We start from the raw sequence: 26,226 nt of genomic DNA on the forward strand, positions 1-26,226 counted from the left end.
CACAAGACAACACATCAGTTCCAATACAAAACACATTATTCACAACAAAACACATCTGCCACAACACAACACATCAGACCCAAAACAACACATTTTGTCCCAACACAACGCATCCGTCACAACACAAGTATGTTTTAAGAGCCAAGTGAAATGTGAGACTTTTGCACAGACACTGTTCCTGCACACGCACAAACACACATTGACTCGCAGGAAGGTGAGACATGCTCTGCAGAGTTTGCCTTTGTGTGCTGCAAACCACGGATGCAGGTCGGTCGCATGGCTCATAATACAAGCACAGACCTCATGTGTGGAGCACCTGCAACGGAAACTCAAGTTCTGACATTCTGGTTTTCACTTGTGTTTAAGTATGTGAAAGACTTCTAGGTCATTAAAGATAATCCACAACAGAGATACCTGCTTAATACTTAGTTCAACTAGTTTTAATTTAAGAAAGGATTGCTTCATAATATATGAAAAAATGTGTTGTGTTAAAAGTATGATAATTCATTTGTATGGAAAGAGTGAAATAGCGCTAACTGTTGAATAGTTTGTTGGTCGAGCCAAACTGCTACTGTCTTCATATACTTCAAATTCTGGTTTAATTTGTAATGGGAAACCAAATCTTAAAAATATCCTCACATCCATGAATATTGCCAGGTTAGAGGACATTTATTTGCCTCTCCTAATATTTTGCACACTATCTTAGTTGAATTGGAGAGAGAGAGACAGAGAGAGAGAGAGAGAGAGAGAGAGAGAGAGAGAGAGAGAGAGAGAGAGAGAGAGAGAGAGAGAGAGAGAGAGAGAGAGAGAGAGAGAGAGAGAGAGAGAGAGAGAGAGAGAGAGAGAGAGAGAGAGAGAGAGAGAGAGAGAGAGAGAGAGAGAGAGAGAGAGAATGTTTGAATTATGAATATAATAAATATTAATTGTCAATCAATTGTCAATCAATGTTCAAAATTGTAAATAAAAGATTTTTCTATTACAATATATTTAATGTATAAACAGAATTACGCAAAAAACTCACTTTGTCCCCTTTAAAAAGATTGGTAATAAAATTTTGTTTCCCGCTTTTATCAATTCTCCGCTCAAATGTTGCGTTTCACACACCTGTTATTGACAGGCAAGACTTTGAAATCGTAAATAGGGAAGGGATGCCCTGATTGGTCGGAAAGGATCTAGGAAAGGTCTGAGATGTAAACAGCCTCATATCCTCTTTTCATCCCAAATCAGTGTGTATATTTTTGGATTTTAAATATGGGAAACTCCTTTCCAATTGCTAGTAGATTAGTGCCTTTCTGTTTTGTATTGGTGTCTCACGTTTGAGGTCACGAACGCGCAAGAAACGGTTGGACAATTCAGCTTTCTTTTAACATTGAGCCCCCTTTCTGGTGTGTCTAGGATGAAATGGAGTGGTTAACACCGAAATTTTGAATATTTATCCTGTCTAGGGTATTTGGCTAATTTCGTATCGCCCCTGCCTGCTTCACAATGGCTGGCTATGGGTATCACAAACCTGTCCTTAAAACAACCCTGATCATTTGATTTCAGAAATGTGTAGCTCACCGAGTGGTTAGTGGTGTTTGTTGATGTTCCTAATCAAGTATCGTAGCGAAATACAGTTTCTGTCGTGTTTTATTTGGCATTTTGTAAATCCATTGAAACGGAAACGAGGCTGGTTGTAGTCTTTCGCTCGGTTCTCCATCTCAACAACTGTTAATAAAAAAAAAATTATTGGATGACAACTACAGTCTAAAAATCATGGTGCCTGCTTCCCTTGGCCTCCGGGAGAAAACGCCACTGCTCAACAGTAGTAGGGCTCGAACCAAGCGAAAAGACTACAACCAGCCCCCCTTTCCGCTTCCGGTTCCGGTCCGATTTCCGTTTCAATGGATGTACAAAATGCCAAATAAAACACGACAGAAACTGTATTTCACTACGATAATTGATTAGGAACGTCACCGAACACCACTAACCACTCGGTGAGTTTCACATTCTGAAAAAAAACGTTTAGGGTAGGTTTGTGAATGCCCATAGCCAGCCATTGTGAATTAGGCAGGCAAGTAGGTATATCTGTAGCCGGAGCCACTTGGCAAGCCACCACTGCCAAGCACGCCCACCGGCTAAACACACCCATTGCTCTCCCAAACACGCCCATTGCTCGTTGCTATCTTATAATTGGTCCATTGTTGCTATGGTGGCCATCATGGGGGAAAACAATACACAGCGCTCCATTCACTCTTCTAGCTGTGTTCGAAGTCGTTCCCTATTCACTAACTCACTATTCCCTATATAGTGTTCATGATATAGTGCAGTAGGGAACGAACAAACCAGAATTCGGACACTACGCTGAACATTTCTAAACATCATTTGCGTCAGTAAATTCGCCAGGTATTTGTGTGACGCAGACAGATGCGCCCACATCATGCAAACAAACCGGGCACTCACGAGGAAAGCTGGAGGTTGTATTGATGTTGAATGTTACATTGCCTTGATCAAGGACATTTCTAAACAAAAGCCGGAGACTCCATCATTAAATGTATTAGTTTTCGCTGTTATTCAGCTTCTTCTTCTCCTCCGGAAAAACACGTCCGCATTGCATTGTTGTATACAACAAAAAAATGTAACAACAAGAATAGGCGCGCACTCCAGGGACCTTGAGGGACTGGCGCCGCGCCCGAGTGCCTCTGGCCCGAGTGCCCGCAGCGACTGTCCCGATGGTCCCGCGGAGCACTCAGCGCCGCACAACATTTGACCAAGAAGGTTGGAATAGTAACCTTAAAAATTAATGGGATTTTTGAAGGAGACGTAAGCCTTAACTACGACTTTGTATTTCCACTGAATTTGAACGATTCAATCAATAGGGCGGGACTGGGCGGCGGGATTACATTACATCTGTAGCGTTACGTATGCGCACAAGCTATGGGCGTGTTTGGCTGAGTAACGGGCATGTTTGGCCGGTGGGCGTGTTTTGCAGTGGTGGCTTGCCAAGTGGCTCCGGCTACAGATAGACCCTACTCCAGGCAGGAGCGATTGGAAATTAGCCAAATACCCGAGACAGGACCAAATTTCAGTGTTAACCACTCTATTTCATCGTAGACAAACCAGAAAGGGGGCTCAATGTTCAAAATACCGGAATTGTCCTTTAACAGTAAAAAGCAGCATCAAGGCCGGTGAAAATTATACGCTGGATACTTTTCTCATATCTAATCTATGTCGCTATACCGTCAGAATTGAGCGTATTATGGAAAATAGTAGGCCTAGGTTGTTATGATTATATATTGATGTAGATAATCGTATATAAGACCGCTTACTAAATATATAGAGTATATATATGATTGACACTACAGTCAGTTGCTTACAGAAATCAATACTATAATTTTTTTGTCTTCATTCCCTGCTTCAATCATGAACGTTTAGCAAGAAGTTATCGCTAGGATGTTGAGCTATGAACTAACTAACCAGGTGACATAGAAAAAGTAAAAACAGAGAGATGCAGCTATTAAATGCATGTATTGCCAAAGTTATCGGCATATTATAACGAATCAATTTGAATATTATCAATCTAAGTCAGACCTGCATTGTACGGCCCGCGGGCCAAATACGGCCCGCGGGATGATTCTGACCAGCCCGCGAAAGATTACATGATAATAAAAAATAAAATGAAAAAAATAAAAAATGAAAGAAAGAAAGAAAGAAAAAATATTTTCTAATTATCTTATGGGTGGACTAAAACCGCATTGCTTTTATTTTGAAGCCCATTTATTCTCACAGTGCAAGCAATCATGCACGTCCAGTGTGCACGTCAAATGCGTGTGATTGACAACCTGTCTTCCTTCCGTGTCACCCCTGAACTGTTGACCTTCCTGGTCACCCGGGAAATATGTGAAAATGTCGGCTCATGCCAAAATTTTGGGCTTTTGAAAAGAATGCAAGATAAAGTGAGTGAACTCAACGCAGAGCAGAAATTGGTGTTTATACATTGTATCATTCATCAGCAAGCATTGTGCAAGTCAGTGCTAAAATTTAGCCATGTGGTTGATGTTGTTGCTACAACAGTTATTTTCATCAGAGCGCGAGCATTAAATCACAGGCAGTTTGTTTCACTATTGGAGGAGCAAGAGAGCGAACATAATGATGTCAGGTCACACAGCTGTCAGATGGCTCAGCCTGGGCAAAGTGCTGAAAAGGTTTTGGGAACTGAAATCAGAGATAAAAGAGTTTTGTGAGATGAAAGGCAAAACCATCCCAGAGCTGTCTGATAAGGACTGGATGGCAGATTTAACATTTGCTGTTGATGTGACTGCAATGATGAATAAACTGAACACACAACTGTAGGGCAAGGGCTTTTTTGCTCATGAAATGCATAGCCATGTGAAAGCCTTCATGACAAAGTTGCAATTAATTTCAAGGCAACTAGGCAGCAACAATCTCGAACACATGAAAACCCTGCAAGAAGTCAAACCATCAGCTGATCACCGGCACAGGTACTCATCCATGTTAGGAGTACTGCATGATGAATTCTCAAGGCGTGGATGAAATGCAGCTGGTTTCCTCTCCCTTTACCTGCAGTGTTGATAGTGCACCCACTGATGTTCAGCTTGAACTCATTGACCTGCAGTCTGATTCACTACTGAAAGAGCACTTTAAGTCAGCATCGCTGCTAGAGTTCTACTCTGCTCTCAAGGAGGAGAACTTTCCAAACATGAGACATGCTCAGAAGATGTTGGTTCTCTTTGGATCCACCTACATATGTGAACAGACATTCTCAGTCATGAAGTTTACCAAATCCAGGTACAGATCCTCTCTCACTGATGAACATCTGTCAGCTGTGCTTCGCATCTCCACCTCAGACATTCAACCTGACTTTGATGGACTTGTTAAAGCTCAACAGAGACTGGATTTCTCACACTGAATGAAAAAAAAAGAACTGAAGAACACTAAAATGTGGGAATATAACAAGTGAAATGGGACACTTGACCCTTTTATTTTTTTCTGCGCAGTAAAAAAAAAGAACTGAAGAACACTAAAATGTGGAAAGATAATAAGTGAAATGGGACACTTTTTTTTTGCACAGTTCTGAAAACATTCAATGTTTTAAGAAAATCCTTGTTTCAATAGTATATGAAACTCAAAATGCCCTTTGTTATTAATGTGACTGTCTGAAAATGAGTCAAATGTTTCACATCAGTTTGGAAATTCTATTTGAATAAATTATATTTTTGAAAGCTAACCACACCTTTTAATTGCCTAATAATAACATACACTCTTACCAGCGGTCAAAACAGTGCCATTTACTGCTTTTTATATAGAAATAAAATGTATATTATTACATACTCTATGGGTGTACATTTAACACTCATTTCTGGGTATATATAGGTCCAAGAGTTCAGTGTTCGCTGAACACTGTTAGAAGAGCAAAATATGTACTCCAAATTTAGAGTTACATTTGAACACTTTGAGAGTGCAAATGTACTCTATTAGTGGTACTTTTGGGCACTCGTTCAGTGCTTCCTTACACCTGCAGTGTAAACCTAGAACCCCAGAGAGAGAAAATATGTACTCCAAGTCAGTGCTTTGTAGCACTTCGCAGAGCTGATTATTTAATACTTCTAGAGTGAGAATGTACTCTGACTGGTGTACAACCAACACCTTTGAGGTGAATTATCAACACTTCATGAATGAATAGTCTACACATTAGATTCTTGCTGCTGTTGTTGTTACAGTGCATACATATATAATATAGTTAACATTATAGTTAAACTTTAATTATTTTACATCAAGAACCATTTTTAGTTTTACATTTATATGATGTAACAAACAACTTGAAAATAGTCAACCAATTAAAGGGGAATTCCGGTGTAAAACGGATTTGGGATATGTTTTGTATGATAATGAGTTGAAACGTTTGTTTTGGAGCACAAAAAAACGCATATAGACGCTTTCTTCAGTTGGCTGTTTTTAGCCGATTCTATCAAAACGCTATAAACTTGGAACAATGGGGCAGTGGTTATGGTAAAAACAAAATCGCTATTTTAAACCATTTAAAAGGCTAGAAGTAGCCCGACACTTCTTTGGTAGTTCAATAAGGGTATTAACATATAAAACGAGGCATTGAGAACTTTGTAAGTGTACAGATTGTTTATTAAAAATAAAATTACATTTTATACACACAATACCATCAGTAGATCACCCGTCGACGCCATTTTGTTTTCAAGACTCGATAAGTAGATTGGCAAACACAGAGATTGTGACATCCATCAGCAACACACAAGCTCTGGCGGCATGCCATGGGACCTTTAAAAATAAAATAAAAATTATCAGGATACAATTACTCTGTGAAACTTCACTACACGATCCACAGCTTCCCGGATACTGATTTTGACAGCTTCCTTCTTTCCACTTGGAGGTGGTGGCAGGAGGTAGACCAGCAGGAGAAGTGAGGCCATGTCACTATCCCAACCTGAAAAGGGAGAGCACATACTTTGAGCATGAAATACACCTGATGAAAGCACGTGACACAACATAAAAGGTTCAAAAAGTTCTTGTCAATAAATAGTCAGCATCTAAAAAGGTGGCCAAATACAAACAGGTTATTATCATAGGACCCTTTTTTTAAAAAAAAAAAAGGGTCCTATGTTCCCCAGTCTCATACAAAGAGGGGAACATAGGACCCGGGGAACATAGGACCCGGGGAACATAGGACCCGGGGAACATAGGACCCGGGGAACATAGGACCCGGGGAACATAGGACCCGGGGAACATAGACACGCTCCCACTAAATTAAAGCCACGTGCCTCGTTAGCATTAGCTAAAAATGGTAACGAGGCGTTAGCTAAATTGAAGACATGTGCCTCATTAGCATTGGCCATTAAGTTTGACGTTAGCTAAAATCGTTAGCATTTATAAGTTGGTTATCAGATCTAAAAGACGAAGAAATGCTGAATATTCTGCATTCAGGGTTTCTGCAGGTTTGAACAAGTTAAATTTAAGCCTCTAATACCTTCTTAAGACCCATTATGAATACAATTTCTGACCTATATGAAGGACATACGCACAACTAACTATGAAACATAGAAACCCTGTGCATTATTCACTTGGTACTTTTCTTACCTGTTTACATTCCCGTGAAGTTCAAAAATGTCTTCGTTCACTCGGAGCAATTCCTTGGCGATATTGATTCGATCCTCTCTAGTCAACCGTCTCTGTCGAAACAGTTTGCCGCGTAGTGTGGAAGAGGACAAACGGTCACATGTCTCTAGATTCAACCAATGAGAAGGCGCAGCGAGCCAATGACGAATCGAAACCTAAACCGACGTGCCGCCGGGATAGTAGGACGCTCAACCGTTGTACACTCAGGGAGTCCATCATCCTAAAATAAACACTTAAATTACTCTACACCAGCATTATACTTAGAGACAACACCCAAGAGTGTTTCTGGTACACCCCAAAAAATGTACTTAGTGCCTATTCAACACCAAAGTGTATAAAATCTACTCTGGTCATGAATACTCTGGGATTTTAACACTTTGCGATTTGCGGTGTGAGTTCTGCATTTTGGCCCGGCCCTCCAAAATATTTTCAGTTGCTCATTTGGCCCCCTGGGAAAAATAAGGCCCTGATCTAAGTTCATGTGTTCATTAATTGAATTTGGACGGCCAGGAATGGCGGGAATAAAAACTGCCGCTGGGAGCGATATCTCAGGGCCCACACTGTCTCGATGCCCAAAATGCCAGGCTGCCTACCTCCTATTTGGCCTACCACAAGATGGCGATATTGCGTATTTACAATTTGTCTTTACTAAAGTGGTACACACTACACCGCAAATTCTCGCGTTGGCATTGGGCTTCATTCACGAACGACGCCAACATCAGCGCGTGTCTGGACTGTTGTGAAATCTCCCGGTTCACGAGGAGACAGAAGACCTCCAAGCAGAGCAGAGCGATGGAGAAGAAGCGGGGTGCATCTCATCAGTACGGGGCTCTGGAATGTACTCAATGGACAACGGACATTAAGGAAACAGGTGAGCCTCGTCTCTTTATGTTATCTAAATGATCATTTTTCTTCAAAATAATAATTTTGTTTGTGGTCATTCGCATTTGAGGCGTACATCATCATCATCAACAGGCGCCATAGTCCTATGCACAGGTGGCACTGAACAGTGTTAACAGTTCTTGTATAATGTCGCAAACTGTGTCCGTGGGTATGAGTTTCGTTTAAGGCAGTATTTATGTGTACTTTTTGTCAATACCGTATTTAATAACTAATCCAAACTGACAGTCGACACGCTTTGTTTCACTTATTTTTTGCTGTCATGTGCGTGTTAATCTGTTGATTTAAGATTAGTGTTGACAAAGTCCTCTCTGTCTCTCTCTCTGTCTCTCTGTCTCTCTCTCTCTGTCTCTCTCTCTCTCCCTCTCCCTCTCCCTCTCCCTCTCCCTCTCCCTCTCTCTGTCTCTGTCTCTCTCTCTCTCTCTCTCTCTCTCTCTCTCTCTCTCTCTCTCTCTCTCTCTCTCTCTCTCTCTCTCTCTCTCTCTCTCTCTCTCTCTCTCTCTCTCTCTCTCTCTCTCTCTCTCTCTCTCTCTCTCTCTCTCTCTCTCTCTCTCTCTCTCTCTCTCTCTCTCTCTGTGCTGTGATGTCAGAGCACTGGGTCTGTTGAAGTCTCATATTGGGCTTAAAGGAACCAAACACAGTGGTGGGGTTTTATTGGTGATTCACCACAAATCACATCATAAAAAATCATAATATGGCCTTATCATGACGGAAACTCAGAAGAATGACGTTATAAAGTCATTCTTCTTTGGTATTGGTATGATCCATCGCTCTCGTGAACAGAGGATGGTGATTTGTAATTCTATAATAAGCGCGCTGTCGTTCTGTGTTCTCTCTGCCCGAGGTGTGAAGGAAAGTTCAAGGGGGGCGAGGTTTGCCATGGTAACAGAGTGGGGTTTGCATCCCAAAAGTTTCTTTCAGAGAGGGAGTGGGTAATACAGACTGCGCACAGTGTGGATCCACATTGGGCCCCCCCCCCCCCCCCACTGTGCCTCAGGCCTAGTCCACTCAATACAGGCGGTAGCTGATTGGATATATTTATAGAAGTTTAGTATTGCACACTGTTTTTTCTTCTTTTTTTTTCACTTCTATTTCTGCTTAATTAACTGTAGCGATTGCAATTGTTGCTGATTTGCAATTGTTGAGTTTCTGAATATACCTTATTAGATTAGGATGCACTTGTATTATAGGATTTGGCAGCATCATGTGATTGTGATCATCCCATTGCGATCGTATTGTTCGTAATCATTATTTAGTGATTGTAAGGAAACTTTGATAATAAGGTTTTTAATCATTAAAGTCCCTGGTCTGTCATCTGAATCAATGTAGGTCTGTGTTAGAGTGGTTGACATCCAGTGTGTCTTCAAAGTGATAATAAATGTTCACAGTAAATTTGGAGATGCACGTATAGATTAAAAAAAAAGCCCATATCTGTAACTGGAGGAAATTTAGGCAGGATAACTGCAATCAGTAGTGTCATCCTAAATAATTGACCAATGCTAATCTCATAACCCTGTCTTGTTTTATCCAACAACCCCTGGGCCGTTAAAAAACAACAATGAAGAATTATTCTTCGTGTGAACTTCCCATAACGAAACACAAGGTCACGTTAATGTTAGGGTTAGTGGCTCTGGGAAGTTTGGGAGGAGAGAAATGAATTCCATCACTTATGCGACCGTTGGGTGTGTAGTCTTTCTAATCAAGCATTTTCCCTGTCACAATTTCAACAGTTTTACAACAAACTGAAGCTCTCTTGACTTGCAAAACTGTCTTTTAAATTGTTCGAAAATGAGGTCCCATGGTGGTCCACAGAAAGTGGAAGGATTTAGGATATCTACAGAGTACAGACCCTATTCACAGAGGCATCGCCGTAGGATAATCACAGGTGTCATAACAATAATTATGTCTCTGCTCTTTCACCAGGACCCGGGTAGCAGGCTGAACTCGTGAAGATAAGCCTGTAACATAAAGCAGCAGCATAATTAGTGATGGGAGCGACACTGGTGACAAACTGTTAAAATGAAATGAGGCAAATGTTCAAACTCTTCGTCCTGGTTGTTCCGACGCATTCAGAAATGCTTTGTTAATGTTGTTCATTGGTGGTTCGTTTTGTGCATTGGATTTCAAATATATGTAATGAAAATACATTTCTAAATACTGTAAGGGACTATATAGAAGGCTGAATAAAACCACTATGACCATCGGTTTCCTAGTGGTCAGACCTGACTGGACCCAGTAGATGTCAACCTATTCATACTTCCTGCTGCGTCAATTCTGGAAAAATCTCTAAGCGAATAAAGCTGTTTACAAACAGCCTATTAACATGAAAAAATATATCAATGATCGACATCCAAAATATCTGTGTTTTGATTTGGGTGACTGTGGACTTTAATGTTCTCTAAAGTCGTAATGTGTCAGATTGAGCCCCCTGAGACTTTCAGAATAAAAACCACTCCCCTGTAACTGGCTGGTCAACTTTGTGACGTGAGCTAGCGTAGCTAGGCTGACAGGGAGTTTTTTGTATTTAGAATGATCACAAGGTCCATTGCTACACCACCTAGGTGGCTGCCCCACTACAACTAGGTTACTTTTAATGGGCACCACCACGCATTGAAAGCTATAATGAAAAGAGCTCTAAAAAAAGCGATAATGATACATGATGATGGTTCTCCATGTTGCCATGCAGTGGATCCTTCTCTCTCCCTGAGTGTGTGTGGTGGTGGCAGGTTTAACCCGTGCACACTGATTACTCAATGCACAAGAGGTGTGCAGGAACACCCAGCCCCAGAGTAAATTCAGTCCGACTCGGGACAGGTGATGCTGCTTAACACGCCATCATCCACACACTCCACAAGAATAGATCAGTTTTAAGATGTGATTTTATTGATCATATTATTGACATCACTCTTGATCAGCATTGACGACAAATATGTCAAGGTCATTTTTTTACATAAACATAAAACGTTGTAATGTTTGGTAAGTTTTGTATTCCTTAACATTTGAATTAATCTGCTGAGGTGTGTGTGTGTGTGTGTGTGTGTGTGTGTGTGTGGGTGTGGGTGTGGGTGTGGGTGTGTGTGTGTGTGTGTGTGTGTGTGTGTGTGTGTGTGTGTGAGAGAAAGAGAGAGAGAGAGAGCCATGGCAGTTGTTCAACACGACTCCCTGTTCCTCTACAGTGGTGGAGGGGAGGGTTGTTGAGGCATGGAGGAAGGTTGGCAGCGGAGGAGGAGGTTACATCTCCCTCTCCAGTCATGTGGAACAGAAGTGAAGGCTATGGTGAAAAGGTTCCTCAGTGCAGGTCGAGCTCAGAGAGAAACTCTTAACTCGCTACCAGGGGTAGAGGTACCATTTTTTGACACATCGTCAGAGCTACACTGGTTATAATTTTGTCACAGCAGTGAAAGTCCTGTGTGTGTGTGTGTGTGTGTGTGTGTGTGTGTGTGTGTGTGTGTGTGTGTGTGTGTGTGTGTGTGTGTGTGTGTGTGTGTGTGTGTGTGTGTGTGTGTGTGTGTGTGTGTGTGTGTGTGTGTGTGTGCGGGTGTTTGTGCACCAGATAGTTTGTGTATCCTTAAAAAGCAAGCGGCCTTGCTCGTCTATCCGTGGACACATAGTGATTATGCTCTGACTGTGATATAACCGAGCTGTAATTTGTATACTCTATATACACTGTCACTTGCAGGCCAATATTTACCTCTTTCACTTTGCAATAGAAGATAAGATGTGGTTCTCTTTGCTTATGTGCATGTGCCTTTGTGGGTGTAAGTGGTTATATATCTCTATCTATATTTGTAAGGTATGTATGTATGTGTGTGTGTGTGTGTGTGTGTGTGTGTGTGTGTGTGTGTGTGTGTGTGTGTGTGTGTGTGTGTGTGTGTGTATGTTGTATGACTGCATAGGTTTAGCATAGAAGAAAGGAAGTACAGTACAGTCTAAGACGGTATAATGACATGGATGGCTGCAGGTATTCATCTGGAATCATCCAACCATCAAAGACCTTTTCACACCATCCCTGACACTCTTTATCTTGATCTTGTTCCCGCCTAGAGGGAGACGCTGTTTCCATGGCAGACTCCAGCGTAACCAAGGACGACATCGAGGGGGAGCTTTTCAAGATCGAGAGGATCCGGGACGTGCTGGTCCGCAGGGAGTCAGAGCTCAGATACATGTGAGTGGACCTACGGGCCAGAACTGGGGGTGTCCGAAACGGGTGATGCAGCAGTGAACGAAAAAAGGATTGTAAACAGACACCATGCGTGCAGCAGAGAAGAGCTTTAAGTGCATTCGCTTGTTCTTCTTTCTGTGAAAAAAACCGTCCAGTTTGTTTAATCATGTCTCGATATCGGAAACAACAGACCGTTCTACTTCAGTGGGAGCCTTCTTTGTTGTTGTTGATAAGGCCTCAATGCGCTTAATGCACTTCTCTGCCATCGTATTTATCCCGCCTCATATAAGATAAATGGTTATGATTGATTGGTCTATCTCTTAACTGGCATCAATATTTTTTATAGTAGGGGAGCCAGACCTTAACTGCAGAGCAAACAAAACATGAGCTGGCGAGATTCGTCTGGTTCCCAGGCTACCTAACGGGTTTTTTTCAAAACACGTTATCACACACGTGTTTCACATGTGAAGCACTATCGTGAAGGAGAATGGTTTATTTGACATTACGTGCGCTAGTTTACACATGAAGTTGGGTATTTGTAGTTTTTAATCTTTCCCCCTTTTTGAATTGCAATTGGTTTATTGAGCGGAACATAGGAGAGAATGGTCATTTGTATGTAAAATATGTATCTAATATATTTTGGATGTCTGCATGCACACAAGTATCCACATATGTGTATGTGGCCTTGTTTGTTGTGTGAATGCATCGATTGTTTTATTATAATGGGTTAAAAATTTGTGTTTTGGTTTCGTGTGTTTGGTTTGGCCACAGTGTTTACGTGTGTGTCTGCCTTTTGTGTGTGTCTGAGTGTGTGTGTGTGTGTGTGTGTGTGTGTGTGTGTGTGTGTGTGTGTGTGTGTGTGTGTGTGTGTGTGTGTGTGTGTGTGTGTGTGTGTGTGTGTGTGTGTGTGTGTGTGTGTGTACGTTTCTCTCAACCCTTGCTCTGTGCAGGATGGATGACATCCAGCTCTGTAAGGAGATCACACGTCTGAAGAAGGAGCTCCAGAAGCTGGTCTCCATTCCAGGTAGGAGGACCCAAACAGATCAGCTCTTTGAGGTCTCCATTTCATGCTTCCATCCCAACCTTAGTGTTTTAAATGTCTCTATTAAAAGATGCCGTCGATTTGTAGATAGTCGTAGAGAGCAGAAGAGCAGAAGGGAGCAATATTTAGAATACTGAACAACCAAATAGATCCCTATTTCCAGCTCGCTCCCTCCTAAAGTTTCTCCGTCATTCTCCATCATCACCATCGATGATTGACAGGCAAGAGGGTTTTATTTCGGTTTTTTATCGTTTTATTTTTTCAAAACATAAATTCTTTGGATTAGATTTATTTCTGCGATAAAGACAGCATTCTTTCCTCGTGCATTTTCTACAGGCTACGGTCTGCAGCGGTAAGATTTCATGATGCAATATATCCTATATGCATATCGTCATTATGAAAATGGGATTTTATGACTAAAGATCCATTGCCTGTCTAAGGCGGTAACAGACGCCTTTGGTCCTCCAGATAAGGACAAGTCAGCGGAGGACCGGCAGAGAGAGGAGCAGCTCCTGCTGCAGATCCACAAGCTGGTGGAGACCAGAGACTACCTGGTGGAGGACGTGGAGTTTGAGCGGCTACGGTGAGCGCTGAATAAGGCACAATCCCATTTCTACCCCTTACCCCTTACCCCTTACCCTTACCCCTCCCCCTTGTTTTGAAGGGGTAAGGGGAAGGGGTAAGGGGAAGGGGTAAGGGGTAGAAATGGGATTGGGCCTAACTCTATAGTTGGAGTTCCGATTTCTTCCCTTGAAGTACACACATGAAGACTGCCACAAAATTCATCTTAAATGTATTGTGTTCAACCTTTATTTCACCAGGTGGGTCTCATTGAGAGTATGCAAGACAGAAGCAGCATGCAATGAAATGCGATAAAAATCTAAGTAAATTACATGCAGCCCCTCATAAGATACATGAAAAGTATCATTGTATAAGGCAGAGAACAGTGATACATACGAGTCCAGACATTTACGTTGACCAGCATCACGTCAAAGTTCTTACCATTTACTTGTGTCCTGTCCACCTTTTAAATTGTCTTGTAGCACCAAGATGACACATTGTCATCTTGGCTCTACCACACACTGCAAAAGGTGTCCCAGGGAGCACCCGCAATGCCAGCATGAGCTCCAATGGGTGCCAACAAGGGTCTAATGTGTGGCCTTTTTCCCTTTTGGCCCAATTCAAATTAAGTTTGAGTCCTTTATTAGTCCCAAAGGAAAAAGTTGTAATGTGTCCTTGGCCGTGTTCACACTGTAAAATACTTTATCTCGACGTCTCTTGGAGATATTTCGCCCCAAAGTGAAGTGGTTGAAAAGGGAAGCGAGAAGCCAATATGATAATTGATAGAGAGGAGAGATATATCGTCTATGGCATTGGCAACCCCTAGATATCAGTTCCATATGTCGTACTTGCACTGGCATTCGTAACTTATGCAACCGTCTGTTTCATTTTTTTATGTCCCCAGAGAGAGGGAAGAAGACAAAGAGATGGCAGAGTTTCTAAAAACCAAGTTCCCTGAAAACAAGAAGAAAGGTATGCAAGCATCTGATGTAATGTAATGTCATATCGTGCATGGAATGACATCGGCGTCAAACTGAGGCACGCCAAAGGAGATAGAAATTCTCAAAATATCCCAATGGACCCTTTTCACATAGCTGTCATAGCAGGGTTAGCCCTTAGCCTTTTCAGTTCATTCGTGCTACATCACCATGGGACTCATCCTGAACCTCTCAGAAATCGAGACAGTTAAGCCGGGGAGCATCTTGGAGAAACTCGAGGGACCAATTCTCATTGGCTGTCAGCATTGTAGAGAAATGTAAATAGCCGCAACGTGTGTAAATCAGGCCGGGTCATCTATAGACCTCTGAAGAATAAGTCCCGCCTCCGAGGCTCCTGGTTCCATCGATCGAACGTTTTGAACTACACACTTTTTTCCATCTAGATTCCACTTGGGTTTTGGATTGTCGGTGCCGTTAAAGTAGTAATCGATTATAAATGCTATTTTCACGACACCGACAATCCAAAACCCAAGTTGGAAAAAGTGTGTCGTTCAAGACGTGAGCAGCTTTTACTTCTTTGCCGCCTACAGAGTTTGTTATGCACGATCCTTCAAAAACCCCATGTTATTTCCCATAGACATTTGACCGATGGAACCAGGAGCCACGGAGAAGGGACTTATTCTTCAGAGGTCTATTTGCACCCATTGGTTTGCCCAGTCTGCGGGTGTTTATATATTTTATTTATTTATTTTGACTGTCTGTGATTGGTCATGCTTGCATGTCATTCAAGGCCTCTTGCTGACCAGTAGGTGGTTCACGACACAGTTAATCAACACTGTGTCCTAGACTGGTTCAGCTGGAGTTTAGCAGGTAAACACAGGGGTAGCCCCTCACATTAACATGGGGTAGGAATCCGGTAGGTTTGATCCATCTGTGTCAGAGCACAAGGGGGGTCAACGTCTGGTTATCTTCACTAGTTCACTAGTCCATCACTGGTGCCCAACTAAGCAGCAGACCCCTCGTTGGTTGTCCCTTTCTTGATTTGGTAATTGAGTGGGTAAACGAGCCCTCTGTTCCCCAGGTACCGTCCCCGTCAGAAGGGGGGCCCGGCGGGCCCCGCAGCAGCCCTCCTCCCCCTTCACCAAGACCGGCCTCAGCCTGCTGAAGGAGTGCTGTGGCTTCACCTGCTCCGTCATGTAGAATCACAGAGGGAGCGGTCTGAGGGGCCAGGAACCACTCGGACAACCACGCCCCCACAAATTGGCCCCAAATTCTCCTGTTTCAGATGTGCGGCTGGAACAGAATCTGGGACAGAGATGCACAAGTAACAGTGTCATTAAGAGTAGCTCTGGACTAATTTGATATGTTTCTGCTCTGGCCCTCTCGGTGTGAAGCTTGGACCTGATCAAATGTCTCACTGTTTAACTAGCCGTTCACTTTGTTCTCACCTGCCATTAACTCGGACCAAACCGTTCTGGTTTCATGTGTTGTGAGTGAAATCACAGCATTCACGTCACACATTGAGCCACCGTTTATAGTATAATACTCCTCAATCAGCTAAGCTAACGAGTCTAACAGAGCTTCTCCAACTGAATATATAAAGAGCACACAAACGGCTGAGTCATTGAGGAGTGTGATATGTCACCACACTCACTGGGAGCCTGCATCATTAGCAGCAGGAGATGTCCCTAATGAAGTTGACATTAGTCCTCACAGTCATCGGTTAACGAGCTGCCTGTGGATTCTATGGTGCCAGACCTTCTATGATAGCGGTAGTACTGGAGGGGTCTGCTCAGTTTCTAAATTTTCTCGAAAGTTAATATCTTGTATACAATTCGTTGTGGCTGGACCGTTCAATATTAATTTGAAAGTTCTTCTCATTTCCAGTTGGATGTGGGCCTATCCTCACGTAAATTACGAAAATCGTTTTGCGTGAGTTGTTGCACAGACACTCACAGATTCTATTCTCATAGCTTCTCCATGCCTTCAGTAAGACATGTCAATACACTAGTAGAAGGGGGTCCCTTAAGGATTGCTAACAAGTGTTGACAAAGGACTCCATTTCCCAGCATGCTGCAGCCTACTGACCGACCCAGAGAAACCTGTTCCTTCACAGGGTTAGGGCTACGTTCAGTGGGACGATGCCATCAGCATGACATTGCGAGTTATGTTCAGACAGAACAGCGTGGGGACACTGACCCAGTATGAGAGCCGCTGCAGTGGTGCGTGATGATATCTCTAGAGCCAATCAAATCCTTGCGCAGTGTCTGGTTTAGGTCACCGTGGCAACCTGGATGCCTCCTCCCCAAAAAGCTTTACATTACCAATGTATACAGGTGGTTGGTTTTGAGAACATTCTGCGTGTCACATTCTTGCTACATGAGCCTCAGTGTCACAGTTTCCTCGCTAATGCTAAGAAACCATGTGCACCTACTCCTACTCCATGTTTAATCATATACAGTATATGATTATCAGGACAAAAAACATAGTTACGCATTACATAACATAAAAAGCAACAAAGTATATTTGGTGTAGATATTGCAGTAGAAGAGAGTAAATATGATGTAGATATTACAGTAGCGGATAGCAGATATGTCGTAGATATTACAGGAGAGGAAAGTAGATATTACAGAAGAGGAGAGGAGATATTACAGTAGAGGAGAGTAGATATGGTTGTTGATTGTTAACTAACTATGACAGGTAGTTAGCAGTTCTGGGAGAAAAATCGCACTCACACATGAAACACGAGAGAGACTGCAAAGAGAGAGAGAGGGGGGGGTGGAACAGGGCTTGGCGAGAGAGTGTGTGTGTGTGTGTGTGTGTGTGTGTGTGTGTGTGTGTGTGTGTGTGTGTGTGTGTGTGTGTGTGTGTGTGTGTGTGTGTGTGTGTGTGTGTGCTTCAGAATGAGTCACTCTTAGGACCAGACACCCCGCTGGCTTCTGGTCAGTCTTGCCTTCCCCTGAATAACACTCCTGGTGAAAGGGCACGGATGTCAGTTCCACATCACAGCCTCCCACCCTCAGCCTGTTTATGAGAGCAAAGACCTGAAACATCTGTGGAAGATCGACAGGTTGTTATGCGTATGCAAACGGAGGCCACTCGTCCTCCGCATGTGTCGTGCTCGTGACTGTGACGTAGTGAACACAAGGACATGGCTCGGAAAGTAGACACGTAGGCGCTCGGTTACTATGGTTACATGTTGTTTTGATTGTGCATCTGCCTTCATGTTAATTGATTTCCGTGGTGCGGTTGTGTGATATTGGCAACACTGTTTTCTCATCAAATGTGTAATGAATACGTGTTTTGAATTTTACTGATGCATAACCTTGAACCACTGCCCTCCAGCACAACCTCATGCCGTCTGCTGGATGTGGCAGAAAAATACACTAGAGTAGGAAGAAAACAAAGCTTTTGAGGTGTTTGTAAGGCGTTATAATAGTATATATATATTTCTATGACATCCGTCCTGTGTTACTATATGAATTTGTATTTTGGTGTGATTGAATACAGATTATGCAGGCAACACTGGGGTAGATTTTCCATGCTGAATCCTTTCATCAAATGTATTTAAAGACATACCAGTTTAGGAGAAGAAGAAGAGGAATGTGTTGAATATGATATGAATGTTTAATTAATTTCCATACGAAAGCAAAGTTCTCCAGCGTGTATTTGTGCATTTTGTATTGCCCTGCGGTGATTCACACTTCCCCCGCTGTGACTCTAATAACATACAGCTTTAGTTCGGCAAACTAAAAGAAATACATTATATGTTGTACCGATAATTGCTACGAACCAATCCTCATAGATCTGTATATACATCTTTATAAGCAGAATAATTACATAGACTTCAAAATTTTATGTGTAACAAGAATGTCCTTATCTTCCAACGCGACAGGGTGTGAAATTCTCTCTGATGTTAATTCCCCTTTTTTTTTACCAAACTACCCAACTGTGTTTTGTTGCCGTGGACTACAGAGTGAAACATTGTTTGATGGGCCACAGACTATACTAGCTACCTGCATTAACTAGCACCTGAAAGTCCAAGGTTTTAAGATGCCAAGAACCTTCTACACTTCATGAGACCTGAAATGATGAAGTGGAATATGTGTGGTTCTCCATTACAGCTTGAGTGCTGCAGATAGATTTCAGCAATATAGGATGATGTGTTAGTCACAGACTCTTTTCAAAGAGTGGTCACAGCAGGACAAATATAGGTGTTGTTACCTCACGCTAATTATCTGTCAGCTACATGTATGAACCAGGCCATGGGTAGTAGACTAGACTAGTGAGGACAAGTCTACTACCCTGGTACCAGGTAGCCCTGGTACATTAAAGGAGCAGAACCGTTCTCAGTGTTATGAGGGACACCTGTTTGGTCCTACGATGCCGCCTTTGTGAGAAGGGTCTGTCAAGATGACGATGACGATGGTGTTCATCCTTGTTGACTGAGACCCGTCTACCCTGGAGTGCTTTGTTAGGGTCTGTCCTATTTCACTCTCTCCACTCCCTAGTCAAGGGCCCTTCATACACATCCGCATAAACACACACACACACACACATGCGTACACAGACACGCACACACATGCACGCACACATGCATGCACAGATACATAGCACCACCATTCTACAGCCCTGTCAACTCTTATGAGTGTGTGGGTAGTGGTTGGTAATAATAAGATTCTTAGGAGGCTGCCAGGTTCCATTAGGACTTTATGAAGTTGCGTCAAAAGTCGCCAACTTAAGCAACCACCATGAGTCATGCAACGGATTTTGAACTCCTATCTTTGCCCTTCACTTCTTTACATTTCCGTTTCCCCTCCATCAGGGCTTCTTTCATTTCGTCCAGAACCCGCTGCTGTGTGTCCGGTAGGATAACACATTGATTGGCTTATGGCCGGTTGCCAGGTTGGCAGTCTGCTCTCCCGCTTATCACCGCCTCATTAGATCAACAGCAACTTCATGCAAATGTGGGCTCGTTCGCAAGAATCCAATAATACCCCCCCTAACCCCCCCTCCCGTCTTAAGCTCTGTCGCTCAGATTGAGGAGAATCTCTATCAGCTCTTTGTTTAAACGATGCTGACAGGCACTTATCATCATACAATTTGTTTGGGGACCTTATGAGTTCATACAATATAGACTGCGTTTGATGGACAGCCCTGGAAAATAGCAATTACTGATAAGTGTGCGTGTTGTTTTGTGTGTGTGTGTGTGTGTGTGTGTGTGTGTTTTTGTGTGTATATGAGGGCAAGAGAGAGAGATAGGGAGAAAATCCCATTGCATACGGATAACCTAACTTAATTTGATCAAAGAATAATATCCTTGGTGTATGGGGAGACAATTGGATCGGAGTGAACAGTTAAATCATCATATGGTTACAACTTACAGCCCACCAGATCTGTATTCTCGCTCACGTCTCGTTCTCCTTCGGCCTCATGAAACAGTGATTACTATTCCACACACCGTCGGTTGGAAGCTAGAAACCTGCTGGTCTCTTTGACCAGCAGATCTGAGAGATAACTTATGAATACATTAGATTTAATAGTTAACCACATATATATGGCTGAATTGAAACTATCAAATTTGTGAATGAAAATGTTCTTCCCTTATGTTAAGCCAGATTTGTTGCTTCCAATCCCTGAATGAACCTTACTCAAGCTGTGTGCGTGTGTGTGTGTGTATGTGTGTGTGTGTGTGTGTGTGTGTGTGTGTGTGTGTGTGTGTGTGTGTGTGTGTGTGTGTGTGTGTGTGTGTGTGTGTGTGTGTGTGTGTGTGTGTGTGTGTGTACGTGTGTTGGTCTTTCCAGTACAGTGCTAGAGGGATGGGTGATTTCTGTCATATAAGTAGGGTTCTCACTGACAGAGTCCTCTAGAACCGTGGGCATTTCACTGTACAACTGCTGAGAGAAATAGACAGGAATACATCCTTGAAACACACACACACACACACACAAGCACACATATGAACCACCATGAACACACAATTAGCTAAAAACGTATACACACTTGACACATTTCGGATGATCTGGCATGAGGGATATCTCCCTGTACATCTCTAACAACCTGTGTATTCATACCCACCTGGTGGGCTCCACTGTATCCTAGCAACAGACCACCCAGTACGTAAGAAGACTGACATCATGTAGTACCCTGTTCTCGAAAATGAACAGATGTCAATCTCTAAGTATAAACACGTCACGTCACACACATAATTAATTATACATCCCAAAATACAATTATTTTTTTTCTGGGTACGCACGTACACACATCCTCGCATGCACAGACAGACTCGCACGATACACAGACCTCTCTAGCTTTCATTCTATGCTTTTCCGGCCCTTGGACGCTGATATGCTTTGTGAGTTATAACTTAAATTGCAGAGCTCCTAAACGTATTGGAAAGAAGACAAAAGCAATGTCTACGTTGGACGCCACAGAGGACTTATCAGTGCTGCCTCAGCGAGTCTCTCTCCTGCTCCGTGTCTGTGACTTTAATGGGCAGAGCTTTCTATTCTTCAGGGACAAACCGCTCCAAAGTGTGAGCTTAATTTTTTATTTAACACCACTGCGAGACAAAAAGTGGATAAGATGTGACGGTTTTTAATGAGGTCGGTTTTTCATTTCGGAAAGAGAACGGCTACAATCGGAATGGATACTTGCAGCACCCACTCCTTATCTCATGCAATTGTTACCCGTAGCAACTCCAAAGAGATAAACCGCTCCGAAACAAGTGAACTGACGAGCTCATCTGAATACCTATTGGGCAGGTTAGGCAGCACTGTTCTCCTGGCAGCTCTCTCCCCCCCCCCCCCCCCCCTCCCCCCCCCCCCCCCCCCACCATACACTTGTCATTAGCAACGTGTCTGGTGATATTCAGCAGCGCATGCAGCATTGTGTCCGAGGCCGTCCAGAGACTTCTCTATAGCTTATTTCAGGCTACAGGCATGCACAGCTATACAGAAGAACAGACTGAACCGTCACAGAGAAGGCAGAGTGGCAAGATATGATAGTGCTGCTATTGATTCATCATGGCCAGGGTACATTCGACACGTCATTCTGAGGAATAATAAGAGATATGTTATTTGAGCCGAAGTTGTGGCAACATTCATAGGCCTTTAAGAATTCATTTACAATAACTGAGTCCTTTGAATTGCCATTAAAGCCAATAAAGACTCTAAAGCAAAGCCTATTTGTTATTATTTACTCAATTTAGTTTGAAAATTCAATGAAATGAAAAACAAAAACATTGAGAAACACAAATCTAGGCTTTTAGCTAGACAGGCTCAAAGGTAGGAGAGCAACACTACCAATGGCTGTATTTCTTCAAATAAACTAATTCATTCTGCAATGAACTGCCAGGCTAATTATGTGCCTTTGTTGTCCTTCCTTATGCACATCTTCAAGGTGAAGGCTGAAGCATCTGTCCCCCCCCACACACCCCTGCATGCTCCCCCAGTGTGTATGTGAGGGGACATAAGGCATATTGAATACCATACATATACATTAACACGTTGGCTAAAATAGTTATTTTTGTGTGATTAATGAGGGAAATTTAAAGCTTTTTAATAAACAGCTGAAGAGTAGCGCAGAACACTGAATGGAAACATGACAGAAGGTCTTAGACACTACGCATTTACTGTCACGGAGCTGTCACAGGAGTCTGCAAAGACCCTGATTGTTCACCTAAGCTGCGAGGATGGATCATGTTGAAAATCAAGACTTTATTATTCTCTCCTGTGGTCCAACTTCTGGGTGTGTGTGTGTGTGTGTGTGTGTGTGTGTGTGTGTGTGTGTGTGTGTGTGTGTGTGTGTGTGTGTGTGTGTGTGTGTGTGTGTGTGTGTGTGTGTATGTGTGTGTGTGCGTGCGTACGTGCGTGCGTTACATTTTGTTTCAGATGATTTATTTCTTTAGTAAGTAGCCGTGTAATAAGCGTGATAATGTACAGCGAGTCGATCATAATTTCATAATAAACTGAATCAATTATGCTGTTAATGTGCTTGTGGTTCAGGTTGACCGAATAATACTGACTGTGGCAAAGATCACATTCTTATACTTCTTATATCTTATATATTCATGTACTGTTTTATATTATATAAACTCAAACAAGCACACAAACACAAACACACAACAAACACGCTCATGCTGAACTATGTGTGAAAGGAGCAACCCTGTCTCGTCAAAATTACGTTCCCAGAGAACTATTCGGCGTTCTCAATTACGTTTGTCATAAAACGTATTTTTTCCGCGATTACGTGTTATTGAACGTATTGCAAATACGTTCGTCCTCAGCCTATTTTTGGCCATTTATTAACCTCTAGGATTATGTTTGGTTGAAACGTATCCCAGATAGGTTAAATGTCAACGTATAGCACATTATTGTCATTAAGGCGTATCTTCCTTTCAGGGAACGTTTCATTTAACGTATTTTGTCTGAAAAATGTATCTTGGCCGTGAATACGTGTTATTGAACATATCGCAAATACGTTCGTTGTCAACCTATTTTTTGCCATTCATTTACCTCTAGGATTATGTTTGGTTGAAACGTATCCCAAATATGTTAAATGTCAACGTGTAGCACATTATTGTCATTAAGGCATATTTCCCTTTCGGGAAACGTTTCATTGAACGTTATTTTGTCCCTGATTACGTCTTATTGAACATATTGCAAATAGGTTCGTTCTCAACATTTTTGTTGTTCTTTATTTAAGCTACCTCTTGAATTACATAGGCTACATTTAATTGAAACGTATCCTTAATAGGCTACGTTAAATTTCGATAACACATTATTGTCAGCATATAGGCATAGGTCTACCTCTCGGGGAAGCGTACGTTTGATTGTAATGTTAATAGTCCAACGTTATATCAACATGTCACAAGAGGAGAAATTAGCTGCTGACGGGGTAACTGTAGGAGCGGGGGTTGCTTTGTTGATTTCTTTATCTAGGGCTATAGCTGTGGTCAAAGCGGGAAGTGTGCGTTGTCTGGGCGGCTGCCTGAACTGAGCTGCAGGAAATTATGTTCACACGTTTCTTCATTCATTCATGAAGGCTATACCGGTGAACGGTGACGTCAGACTCACGCCCACCTACAAACCAATCAATGTCCAGTATCAGCCTGTCCTCTCGGAAATACGACCACGTAGGTGGTTTGTTCCGCCACAGATTACGACCCATTGGAATTTATCCAAAACGAGCAAACGAGGCCCTCTACATGTGCGGGCAACCCTTTCTCATCAAAATTACGTTCCCAGAGAACTATTCGGCATTCTCAATTACGTTTGTCTAAAAAACGTATTTTGTCCGTGATTACGTTTTATTGAACATATTGTAGTGACCTCGCCGGTGACATAACGATGTCGAGTCATTAGTAATTGAAGGAACTTTTTATGGACCAAAGCCAGGTCACTGAAACCCGTAACCAACGGCAGAAATCCCACCCAAAACAAACCCCGGTTACCCCGGCAACCCCCAACACGGTCTCACTCACGTGCAGGCCCCCACCCTGTGTTCTTCCAAGGCCCTCCCCCAGCTGACCTAATGATTCGCCCCCACACTGATTGACAAGAAGAACATTACAATACATGCACACAGAACAACTGGCATAACGGACAACGAAATACAATGCAACACATAACACACAAACTATTTAACTGTCCCAGGGTCGCTACAATATCGTAAATACGAATTCGTTCTCAGCCTATTTTTGCCATTTATTTACTTTGTTACTATGGCAGAATAAAGAATAAATTCATGCATTATCATTAAACTTGAACATGTGTTTTTACAGTATAGAGTTGTGGAGAGGGATGACGTATGTTGGCAAACCCGGAAGTGAGCGTCGCCCTCGGTTCCCTTGACAAAAAGCCAACGGGTTTTCCATTGGATTTTGGATTATTGCAGAAAAATCCTCAACTCCTCAAAAACGGAAAATAAATAAATAAATAAAAATAACCGTGCTCCAAAGAACGAAGTGTAAACCAATGCATTCTGAATGGGAGTGTTTCTCCGATTTTTCCATGCTACACAACGAAATGTAAACCAATGCAAATAAAGACTTCATGGTCATAATAATTTAAATATCATTAATCTACTACTGAGTGTGTAGGGAGGTATTCTATTTTTTTCAACGGGGCTGAATCCAGTCACTTGACCGTCATGGTTGCTATGGTGGTTGCTATCGACCGCCCCCTCTAATACTCGTGGCTCTAAAAACCACGCGGCAAAGGAGCTGCCGTCAATTGGGTTGTTTTTGTCGTAAACTAAGGACCGATGGTTGAAAAATAGACAGATATTCCAAGGTATCCTTAAAAGGCAGCTTGGATGTGTTTATTTTCTGCAGTTTAGACTTCTTCTATAACTAAATTCTGAAAGCAAAACACCAAGCTCATTGATTTAACGAGGGAGGGTTATTTGAAACAATTTATTAAATAAATATTTGTGAGAGGTCATTCCTTCTCCTGATTTTACTTCCTATTTATGTCTAGGGTAAACCCCTACTGTCCACAAGCATCCCCCCCTCCCCATATGGATTTGGAGAATTGTTGCCACGTCCCAGTGGTGGAGGTATCATATATATATATGAAAGAGGGCATTCAATTATAGCCTAATGATCAATTAGGAGGCCGAAGCCCTAAAGGAAGTGATGCAATAGGTGACTGAGTCGACAACATTTAAGTAAGCTGTAAAGCGTCTCTTATATATCAAAGGGGGTCTCAAAGGACGCATACGCTTCAACCTGTGGCTCCATACAGGAAATGACTCAGCAAGTGCTCCATCTCGTTGCAACTCACCCAGCGGCTCGCTTGCAAGATTTTGGCCTGAAGTTCTTCCCAGACCTACACCCTAGCCATCCAACATGCATATCTGAGAATCAGGCCTCTCTTTAATAATGACAAAAAGTTATGAGAGAAACACACATTAACTTTTTGTTATCTCATAAGCGGCGTGGTGCCGGCTCCTTTTGACCTTTTGACCCCCGACTTCAAAAACGTGGCCACAGGCCAGCTGTGTCTACACACCTTTAGCCACAAATGTACACCTCCATCCCACAAAAAATGGGGACTAGAAACTAACCTCTGTCTTATGTACATTTACTGTACTGTTGGAGGTCACGCCCCTTTGCCGACCTTTTCGAGATAGCTAGGGATCCTAAAATGTTTACACACATTTCCCGGGGCCCCGTGAACGACATATCCGAGATTTGGAGTTCTAGCCCTTAGAGAAAAAAAGTTTTCCCAAATGGAGTGTCATTTGGACCAAGCCCCTCAGAAGTGTAGCCTGCAAGACCTAATGGTTCAGAATGTGGTGGAAAAACAGTTTTTGAGATGGGAAGGTCCTACCGCCCTGAAATTTTAATACCTTATTCTAGGGCCTAACAGGGACCTCCACACCGAAACTTGGCCCGGTCGGACCCCGAGGGCAGGAAGGGGGGGCCTGCCCTCGGGGTCTGACCAGGCCAAGTTTCGGGCAGGAAGGGCCCC

General features: G+C 42.6%; 1 protein-coding gene across 1 annotated transcript; it reads left to right on the plus strand.

Moving 5' to 3' along the window:
• The first annotated feature begins 7,800 nt into the window (after positions 1-7,800).
• pik3r6a (phosphoinositide-3-kinase, regulatory subunit 6a) lies at positions 7,801-20,685 on the plus strand. Its single transcript, XM_030352607.1, has 6 exons — positions 7,801-8,017; positions 12,091-12,211; positions 13,159-13,232; positions 13,719-13,833; positions 14,716-14,783; positions 15,831-20,685. The coding sequence occupies exons 1-6, from the start codon at positions 7,939-7,941 to the stop codon at positions 15,947-15,949; spliced, it is 576 nt and encodes a 191-aa protein (XP_030208467.1). The 5' UTR covers positions 7,801-7,938; the 3' UTR covers positions 15,950-20,685.
• Positions 20,686-26,226: the final 5,541 nt, after the last annotated feature.

Source organism: Gadus morhua, chromosome 3 (assembly GCF_902167405.1).
Source record: "Gadus morhua chromosome 3, gadMor3.0, whole genome shotgun sequence".
In the NCBI taxonomy this organism is placed as follows: domain Eukaryota; kingdom Metazoa; phylum Chordata; class Actinopteri; order Gadiformes; family Gadidae; genus Gadus; species Gadus morhua.

Coding starts and splice junctions, on each gene's coding strand:
- pik3r6a (XM_030352607.1), top strand. CDS start 7,939: ATGGAGAAGAAGCGGGGTGCATCTCATCAGTACGGGGCTCTGGAATGT. Junction 13,834..14,715: donor GTGGAGTTTGAGCGGCTACG/GTGAGCGCTGAA, acceptor TTATGTCCCCAG/AGAGAGGGAAGAAGACAAAG. Junction 14,784..15,830: donor CCCTGAAAACAAGAAGAAAG/GTATGCAAGCAT, acceptor TCTGTTCCCCAG/GTACCGTCCCCGTCAGAAGG.